This window comes from Myripristis murdjan, chromosome 17 (assembly GCF_902150065.1).
Source record: "Myripristis murdjan chromosome 17, fMyrMur1.1, whole genome shotgun sequence".
NCBI lineage: Eukaryota > Metazoa > Chordata > Actinopteri > Holocentriformes > Holocentridae > Myripristis > Myripristis murdjan.
Window position 1 is genome coordinate 31,395,233 of NC_043996.1, and position 10,355 is coordinate 31,405,587.

General features: G+C 42.2%; 1 protein-coding gene across 1 annotated transcript; it reads left to right on the forward strand.

The window, feature by feature from the left end:
- The first annotated feature begins 272 nt into the window (after nt 1-272).
- On the forward strand, nt 273-7,228 carry LOC115375359 (uncharacterized). Its single transcript, XM_030074774.1, has 3 exons — nt 273-347; nt 3,287-3,399; nt 3,975-7,228. Exons 2-3 carry the CDS (start codon nt 3,300-3,302, stop codon nt 7,226-7,228), a joined length of 3,354 nt encoding a protein of 1,117 aa, XP_029930634.1. The 5' UTR covers nt 273-347; nt 3,287-3,299.
- The last annotated feature ends 3,127 nt before the right edge of the window (nt 7,229-10,355 follow it).

Here is a 10,355-nt window from a genome sequence, read left to right on the forward strand (position 1 = left end):
AGCCTTTGTGCTGAGCTTTCCAGTGTTTGTGCCTGTGAGTGTTTTTGACCTCACCTTGCCTTTGACTCTGATTATGTCCATGCACATGGAGCTCTGCCATGTTTTTGACTCCTGCCTGTTTTTGTTTGAGATTTTGCCTGCTCCTTATCTGTGCCTCTGCTCTTTTGACTGACCACCTGTGTATGACCCTTTGCCTGGCTCTCAGTAAACCTCTGACTGATTTTACAGCTGCTCTATTTTTTGTGGTTCCTGCAGTTGAATCTTTTCTTGGGTCTTGGTTGTTACAGGTTGTAAACATTCGGGGGTTTGCCCAAACCTACAGAAGTCAAGGGACACGCTCCACCCAGGTGAGTTTTTTCCCATTTACTGCAGCTACATGCACCATTTTTGAAGCCATTTGAGAGCACTGAATGAGTACAGATCTCCACATCATTTGGGAAAAAATAAGACAGTTGACCAAAAAAAAAAAAAAAAAAAAAAAAAAAAAAACGATATGTGGAGCCTACTTCCTTTTTTTGTGTCTAATTGTTCTGAAACTGTCTTTAAACATAACACAACAACAAATGTTGATGAAAGGAGGCCAAAATTGTCTGTTATTAATATTTTCAAGTTACATGACAATGGTAAGTATAAGTGACAGTGTGTTGGAGTAAAGTTCACTAGAGATGCAGCTATCGAATATTTTAGTAATCGAGTATTTGACCAAAAATTCTGTCGAGTAATCGAGTAATCGGATAAAATGCGTTTTTGCCAAGATAAAGAGCAATTTTATATATATATATACATATATTTATACGGCATTATAACATTACAAATGTATTACATTAAAGGACATAATACAGTAGGTTCGTGGCTGTGCATTTATAAACTAAATGCAAGTGTGTCCATTGTGTGTGTGTCCATTGTGTGTGTGCGCATGTGTGTGTGTGTGTGTCACGGACACGTCTTGGCATGGCTGTTTGGAGGCGCAGCGCGAGTCGCAAACTCGCTCGCTATACATACAGCTATAACTAAACCAATAACTTTAAAATGAAGAGCACAACATCGCATTGGAAATTAATATAACAGCAGTGGCCGTAATCGGATGTCTGTGGCAATGCGACAACTCTATCTCCACATGTTGCATGCCACGCGGTTTTTGGAATGAAATAGTTCGTTTTAATATTCTAACACATTTCTGTTCGTGTTAATTTCGTCAGCTATTTTTCAGTTTAGTTTTCGGGCCCTATCTTGTGCCACCCGCTACCCGCTGCCACTACCCGCTACCCGCAAATTGCGGATTTAGGAACTTCCGCTATCCCTAAACGGTATCTTGCGCCACCCGCTACCCACTATCCGTTATGCCGACTCCGTCATTTGCACCTGGAGGTGTGTTCGTGGGCGTGTTTCATGCGCTATCCCTAAAGTTGCTATCTTGCGCACACACTTTAGGGAAAGCGGATAGCGGGTGGTCCTGATCACCCGCTATCCGCTATCCCTAAAGTTTGGGCTGTTACGAGAGCGCGCCCAGGCGGCTTCAATGCGCGCCCCGACGGAGCCTCGCCACGCACACGGTCGGACTGATACCGGGACGCCGCCGGAATGGACTGAGTATATTACTCATATAGACTGTTTAGAGGAAAGACTGTTTTAATTGGACACTTACGCCAGCACGTTTTATTGTTTTATCATAAGCCAGCAGCTGTGCTATATTTTTATTTTTAATATTTTATTTGCCCAATCTACCTTGTCAATAAATTAGTTTACACATAGTTCCACCTCTGCCTCTTGTGTGTGTGTAGTGTGACCCGGGGATTTTACTCAATCAGTACAACCTTGTGACACGTCCACTTGGACACATGTGGCTCCATCTCCCGAATTAACTCGCCTATAATATAATATATAATATGTATATAAAGCCAACTTGCTTTAGCCTCAGTAGAAGCCCTGAGAAAATCTACCTCCCTCTCTCCATCGCGGGTTTAGGATTTAGGATTTAGGATAGCGCAGCCTGCCCTTAAAGGCAATGGCACCTGGCACACTGATTGGTTTAACTGGCGTAACGCCCAAAACACGCCTATGCATAATATAGCGGGTAGCGCAGGTGTTTTGCGGATATAACGGGTTTATAAATAACGGGTTTAGGGAGTCTGGCGCAAGATAGGGCCCTTCGTCTTATTCTTGTGTCAAATGCCTTTATTAGTTTTAGTCATATTTAGTCAACTTGTGTTCTTTTTTGTTTAGTCACATTTTAGTCGACGAAAAGTCTTGGCATTTTAGTCTAGTTTTAGTCGAAGAAAATCCAAAGTATTTTAGTCTAGTTTTAGTCGACTAAATTACAAAGTATTTTAGTCTAGTTTTAGTCAATAGTCTTTTTTTAGTATTTGACCTGCATCATGTTGGCTTTTTTTTAAAATTTAACAATATGTTAAATTATTATTATTTTAAAAATTTAAACTGCTTATCAAACAGACCTAACAATTCAGCTACCAATGAATGAGCAGTAGTATGCATGTGATAACATAGATTGAAAAATAAGCCGAAGTGATACCTCTTCTCTGAATAGATAAGCTAAGCCAGTGTGCTGCTGTTAGCCAATGAAAATAGAGCGGAGTGGCAACTCTTCACTTTGTTACACAATCTATGTCAGTGCGCTGCTGTTTTAACTTTGTTCTCACCGCGCTACGCTTCAGACAGCGCCGGTGGGAGTGTGCTCCTCAGTCTCACACACACACACACACACACACACACACACACACCTCTGCATGAGCAGACAGCAGCGCAGGAGGAGAAAAACTAACGCGCGGTTGTGCCACATTAAAAATAGTCCGTGCGAAACACCGCGGATTTATATTTTTATTTATTTATTTATTAAGCGATTCTTCGAGGCAGGAAAAATTACCCGAGGCAAAAAAAGAATCGAGGTACTCGATTACTTCGAGTAATCGTTTCAGCTCTAAAGTCCACAGAATAAATGTTTAGCTGACAAATCTGCTGCATTTGAATCCATGCCATAATTATCTAGGCTGCTCTAACAAACCAAGTAAATGTGGTCTTCAGTACTTTCAAGGCCAACAGAAAAACATTTACTCAAATTTTGTTAGCCCTCCAAATTCCTCCAAAATACCACATTGACACAGCAAGACCTTGAGGAGCGCCCCAAAAAAATCATGCTTTGATTTGGTTTTGATTTGTTTGCCTCTTTATTTCATTCCAGTTCAGTGGAGCTCTGCAAGTGGAAAGTAAATAACAAGCAAGGCAGCAGGAGAGTCACTTGAACTAACAAACTGTTGTTTATTTTGCCCAGTGCAGGCTGAGCGATGGGCCAGAAATCCAGCAAAACGATAGAGGTGTCGGCTCTCGGTCGGCCTTTCAGCCTCGGGATGCTGTACGACTGCCGCAAAGACTCCCTGATTCCTGGTGAGACTTTTTGTCCCCTATCTTACACCCGGCACAAAGCAGGACCAAGCATGATAAAAGTGTCGTTGCTAGTTTCCAACCGGCACAGCGTTCACGTTGTGCAAACAGCAAAGTGTCTTGTGTCCATCTGAGCTCCATGGGCGTGTTGCTCTTAAAATGAGCTGAGCTCAGCTACAGTGTTGCTGCGTTGCTGTCTGGAGGCTGAAAGTGACTGAGCAACAAACAGCAGCTCTGAAGTCAGTGCAGCACATAACAGTCAAAAAAAAAAAGACGGGCCGGCACTTACGGAATTCTCCCGATGTACAGTCCGGGCCTGAAGGAGGCCCAAAACATCACCTGGTTTTGAGGAAATTCATTGATGAATAAAGAAAAAATAATGTTCATAATAAAGTAAAAATCAACATTCTATTTTTTATTTTTAAAATAAAAAATCATTTGAATTCATAGATTTAGATACGGTTGACGGTAGCATGTGTGTTTATTTTGTTATATTTACTACTAAGAAATCCAGCCTGGCTGTACAGCAATAAAAGTAAATGTGACCTCCCACCCCCACTTCCCACCCTCTGTTGCAGGCGTGACACTGTGGGACCGTGATGCCCTGGAGAATGATGCACGAGAAAGACCCCAACCCAACAGTGAATTTGAGATAGTTGCATCTGAATCAATTGAGGACAAATCTTCAGCATTAAATGTTGACGCTTCCCTGAAGGCCAGTTTCCTCGGTGGGCTGGTAGAGGTTGAGGGCTCTGCCAAATACCTAAACGACAGTAAGATTTCCAAAAATCAGGCCAGAGTGACACTCAAATACAAAACTACAACCAAGTTCCAGGAGTTGTCAATGAATCATCTTGGAAGAGACAATATGAAACATCAATACGTTTTTGATGAAGGAATAGCAACACATGTAGTCACAGGTATCCTGTATGGGGCACAAGCCTTCTTTGTATTTGACCGTGAGGTGTCTGAAAAGGAGGATCATCAAGAGATTGAGGGCAACCTGAAGGTGATGATCAAAAAGATTCCCCGCATTGCAATTGAAGCTGAAGGTTCCCTGCAAATGAGTGAAACAGACATTTCAAATGTTCAAAATTTCTCCTGCAAATTCCACGGTGACTTTAACCTTCAGAGGAATCCTGTGTCCTTTCAGGATGCAATACAAGTCTACCAGAGTCTTCCAAAATTACTGGGAGCAAATGGAGAAAAAGCCGTGCCAGTGAAGGTCTGGCTGATGCCCCTGAAATGTTTAGACTCTGCTGCAGCTCAACTTGTCCGTCAGATAAGTATTAGATTAGTGATGGAGGCACAGAGCGTCCTGGAGGACTTCAGTGAGCTAGAAATGAGGTGCAATGATGCAATGAAACACAGCACAACCCAACAATTCCCACAGATTGGGAAAAAGCTAAAAACCTTTAAAGAATTGCTCTCTGAGTACAAGCTGGAATTCCAGAGGACCCTGGCAAAGAAACTTCCATCAATCCGGGGAGGAAGGGAAGAGGAGGCTGTGCTTGCAAAGGTGTTGAAAAAGAGACATTCTTCTCCATTCAACAGCAAAAACTTGAGTGAGTGGATGAGTTGTAAAGAGAGAGAAATCAGCATTTTAAAATCAATCACCAACATGATGAAAAACACCAAGATTGTCACATCTCGCCATGCACTAGACGAGGAAATCCTCAGTGCTGAGCATGCTGTGTGCTTTGCTTTCACCTCACTGGGGGATGATGAACCCTACCTCTCAGATTTATTAAAATACTTAAAAGAAACACCAGAGAGTCCTCAAGAAAATGTAGAGAAGGATCAGTGGAACATTTCACAAGTAAAGGGTGCAATGTGGCAAAAAGCAAAGCTCTTCAATGCATTTTCAGAGATCAACATGGACAATAATATTAGGTTTCTTATAGCAGGCATAGCAAATGAGAAACAGAAAGGTGCAAGCATCCACCTTTACAAAGAAGGCTCTTTGGTCAGTGAGAACTTTGAACCTCCTTCAAAGCCTGAAAAACCAGCAGTAAGTGACACAACCCACAACAGTGTGACAGTGAAGATTTCCCCACCAAGATTCGGAGCAGAAAACATCACCCACTACTCTGTTGAGTACTGTGTCAGTGGAGAAGATGACTGGCAGCAAATGACAGTATTGACAGCTGGAGAAGTCACAGTGTCCAGTCTGGCTCCTAACACAGAGTACTTGTTCAGATGCAGAGCAGTGTGCTCAGTTGGAAAAGGGCCAGATAGTGATGTCAGTGGTCCCATTACAACCTTACCCACTAGTCCTCCTGAAAAACTGAAAGTTGAGTCATATTCAAGAGAAATATCACTTAGCTGGGAGAAACCTGCTGAGATTGGTAAAGGTGTCAACATTTTGAGCTACATTGTAGAGTATGCAAAAACAGCTCCTGGGGTGAAACATGAAGAACTTGAATGGAACCAAACGGTCTCACAAGATGAAGAGGCCATCATATCTGGGCTTCAGCCAGAGACAGAGTACGCTGTCAGGGTCAGATGTGATTGTGGTGTAGCTGGTAGAAGCAAGGAACGCATCACATTTAATGTGGGGACAAAAAAGTGTGAATATGTGCACTTGGCAGAATTCCTCAAACGTAAAAGCAAACTCATAAATTCTGCATCACCCTCAGTCTACAAGCTACCTCTGAAGGAAGAAGCTATGGACATAGATGGATACAGGAGCTACAGTTTTGGCAAAGAAAGCTTCAGGCGAAATCGCACAATAATAGTTCTTGGAGCAGCTGGATCAGGAAAGTCAACTCTGATCAATGGAATGATCAACTACATTGTTGGTGTAAAGTGGAATGACAGTTTCAGATTCAAATTAATTGATGAGGGTCCGTTGAGATCACAAGCTGAAAGTCAGACCTCTGAAATCACTGTGTACAAAGTCAACCATCAAGAAGGATTTAAAATCCCATATTCATTGACCATAGTTGACACTCCAGGTTTTGGGGACACAAGTGGGATAGAAAGAGACAGGGCAATCACAGAGCAGATCCGGAGTCTTTTCTCCTCTGCTGAGGGAGTCAGTGAGATTGACGCTGTGTGTTTTGTGACCCAGGCTTCTCTTCCACGGCTAACACCAACACAAAAATATGTGTTTGATTCAGTGCTGTCCATTTTTGGTAAAGATGTGGCAGAAAACATCCAGATGCTGGTAACATTCGCAGATGGTCAGAGGCCACCGGTTCTTGAAGCAATTAATGTCTCTGGAGTCCCATGGCCTAAAACAGCTGCAGGACTTCCTGTTCACTTCAAATTCAACAATTCAGCACTGTTTGCAGACAACACATCCATCAATGACAAATCAGATAATGCAGATTCAGATAAAGACATGGATGATGATAACTTTGATCAAATGTTTTGGGGCATTGGTGCCAAAAGCATGAAAAACTTTTTCACTGCTTTAGACAAAATAACAACCAAAAGCTTGCAAATTACCAAAGAGGTTCTTAAAGAGCGCAAGCAACTTGAAACAGTCGTTGAAGGTTTGCAGCCACAAGTTAAAGCTGGATTAGCCAAAGTTGAAGAAATAAAGATGATAAAACAGAAACTTCAAGAACACGAAGCTGACATCTCCACAAACGAAAATGTTGAGATTGAAGTTGAAATTGTCAAGCCAAAACAAATCCAGATTACGAACAAAGGAGAGTATCTCACCAACTGCCAACAGTGTTCAGTAACATGCCACTACCCCTGTGCAATCGCAGATGATCAGGCAAAGTATCGCTGTGTAGCCATGAAAGATGGCAGGTGCACCGTGTGCCCAGGAAAATGTCATTGGACGGTGCATTTCAACCAGAACTACAGGTGGGAGTAAGTTAAAGTTAAAGAGAAGCGGACACTGACAGATCTGAAGGAGAAGTATGACCAAGCTACACAAGCAAAGCCGACTGTTCAGCAAATCATTGAGAAGCAAAAGCGAGAGATTGCAAACCTTCAAGATGTGATAACGTCCCTCATGGATGAGTCAGCTCGCTGCATCGCTCGGCTCAAAGAGATCGCCCTGAGGCCCAACCCACTGAGCACTCCAGAATACATCGACTTGCTCATTGAGGGAGAAAAGTCAGAGGCCAAAGAGGGTTACCTGGCCCGAATTCAGTCTCTGGAGGCAATGAGAGAAGGAGCAACAATCACATCTAAAGTATCCAAACAAGAACAACTTACAAAAACCAAGCAGGAACTGTACGGGGGAAAACAGAAAAGGCAAAAAAAGAAAGCTTACCTCCCAAAATTAACAGATTTTTTCAGATCATAGAGGAGAAAACTCACTTGTGGATATTTTTAGTGAAGCCTTGTCATTAGATCAGGAGAAGATCTTCTTATCTGCCTTAATTAAACCACTGCAGCTTCTAATGCTGTGAGCTGCAGACACACACTGTCATGATAATGGACACTGAGAGGGAATCGTGGCTCCAAGGAGAAAAATTAATCATAACAGCCATCCAGATTTTGGAATTAAAACAGTTTTAATTGGTTTTTGTAAATTAATATGTAAAAATGTTTTTCTAGGTTACGTCTTTTTGAGTGTGTCCAGTGTGGAATTTGTTTTCAAGTTCAGCTCATACAGATTATTCATCCTGTGTTTTCAGTCACAAGGCATTTTTTCATCAGCAGTGTTAACGTTTACTTTTGGTCATTATTCAACATTTATAACACCTTTTTTTTTTTCAATTAGAAAGGCAAAACTGCTTTAAAATCAGGCACACCTTTAGATTATATTAGCTGTTCTCTATTAAGTGAAATTGTGATTGAACACAATGGAGTATTTTGTATATTTATTACAAATTTAAGCGTTTTACCGCATGACAGATTTTGTTTTACTGCACGATATACACTATATTACCAAAAGTATTCGCTCACCCATTCAAATGATCAGAATCAGGTGTCCTAATCACTTGGCCTGGCCACAGGTGTATAAAATCAAGCACTCAGGCATGCAGACTGTGAAACAAGACATTTGTGAAAGAATGGGCCGCTCTCAGGAGCTCAGTGAATTCCAGCGTGGAACTGTCATAGGATGCCACCTGTGCAACAAATCCAGTCGTGAAATTTCCTCGCTCCTAAATATTCCACAGTCAACTGTCAGCTCTATTATAACAAAATGGAAGCGTTTGGGAACAACAGTAACTCAGCCACGAAGTGGTAGGCCACGTAAAGTGACGGAGAGGGGTCAGCGGATGCTGAAGCGCATAGTGCAAAGAGGTCGCCGACTTTCTGCACAGTCAATTGCTACAGAGCTACAAACTTCATGTGACCTTCAGATTAGCCCAAGTACAGTACGCAGAGAGCTTCATGGAATGGGTTTCCATGGCCGAGCAGCTGCAGCCAAGCCACACATCACCAAGTGCAATGCAAAGCGTCGGATGCAATGGTGTAAAGCACGCCGCCACTGGCCTCTAGAGCAGTGGAGACGCGTTCTCTAGAGTGATGAATCAAGCTTTTCCATCTGGCAATCTGATGGACGAGTCTGGGTTTGGAGGTTGCCAGGAGAACGGTACATTTCAGACTGCATTGTGCCGACTGTGAAATTTGGTGGAGGAGGAATTATGGTGTGGGGTTGTTTTTCAGGAGCTGGGCTTGGCCCCTTAGTTCCAGTGAAAGGAACTTTGAATGCTTCAGGATACCAAAACATTTTGGACAATTCCATGCTCCCAACCTTGTGGGAACAGTTTGGAGCGGGCCCCTTCCTCTTCCAACATGACTGTGCACCAGTGCACAAAGCAAGGTCCATAAAGACATGGATGACAGAGTCTGGTGTGGATGAACTTGACTGGCCTGCACAGAGTCCTGACCTGAACCCGATAGAACACCTTTGGGATGAATTAGAGCGGAGACTGAGAGCCAGGCCTTCTCGACCAACATCAGTGTGTGACCTCACCAATGCGCTTTTGGAAGAATGGTCAAAAATTCCTATAAACACTCTCCTCAACCTTGTGGACAGTCTTCCCAGAAGAGTTGAAGCTGTAATAGCTGCAAAAGGTGGACCGACATCATATTGAACTCTATGGGTTAGGAATGGGATGGCACTTCAGTTCATAGTATGAGTAAAGGCAGGTGAGCGAATACTTTTGGTAATATAGTGTAGCACAACTGCATGATACCATAACATACAAGTCTAAAAAGTTGAGGTTGGCTACATCTGAAAAATGCCAAAGATACTCAGGGCCTCCAAAGTGAACCTTTTACTGACATTAAAATGTATTTTCCAATAGTTTTGTGACAATTTTCTTTTTTTTTTCATACAAGAAAGATTGTGTTCTTTTGTGACATATGAACTGGCAAATATGATTTAGAGTTTGATTTACATCACTAGACAGCTTAAGAAGAACAATATTGAGGAGGGTTGCGATGGCCCAGGTGGGGAGGAGGGTTGAGGAGCTCCAGGATGGTCAAGTTGAGAAGGCTCCGCGAATGAATCCACGGACAATAACAGCTGCCGCCTGTCGCTTTCCTTCCCTACATCGTGTGAACCTCCACTGTTACCTTCTCTTTGCAGCTTCAGATGCGTTTGTTTGATGGATTGGTAATAACTCTTCCCAGCTTGCTTCCTCTGTCGATACCTGCAAGAATCATAATACATCTATTTATTTATATATTAATAATATTAATCTGGTATATGAATAACATATACTTATTTCTAGTTTATTTACTCATATCTTTATTTACTGCAGGTCATTGAATGCACTTTGTACTTGTGGCACTGATAAAGATAATTCAGGCTTATAGCGAATGCCTTTACTGACACAACAGTTATACCTCTCCCTTCTCTTTTCTAGTCTTTCCTCTCTAGCAGCAGGATCTGCCCTGATCTCTGCACAGAAACGTGCACCCCTTTCTTTACTGGAAAGAGGCATCTGTAAAAATGCAAAATAATGTGTAAAATATAGAAAAATGTATTCCATATGTTAAAAGTCATTTAGAACAATTGTACAAACTTCACAAAT

What these genes read in the sequence shown, in the direction of transcription:
- LOC115375359 (XM_030074774.1), top strand. Translation starts at nt 3,300, where the DNA reads ATGGGCCAGAAATCCAGCAAAACGATAGAGGTGTCGGCTCTCGGTCGG. An exon ending in CAAAGACTCCCTGATTCCTG is followed by an intron (nt 3,400 to 3,974) that starts GTGAGACTTTTT and finishes CCTCTGTTGCAG; the next exon opens with GCGTGACACTGTGGGACCGT.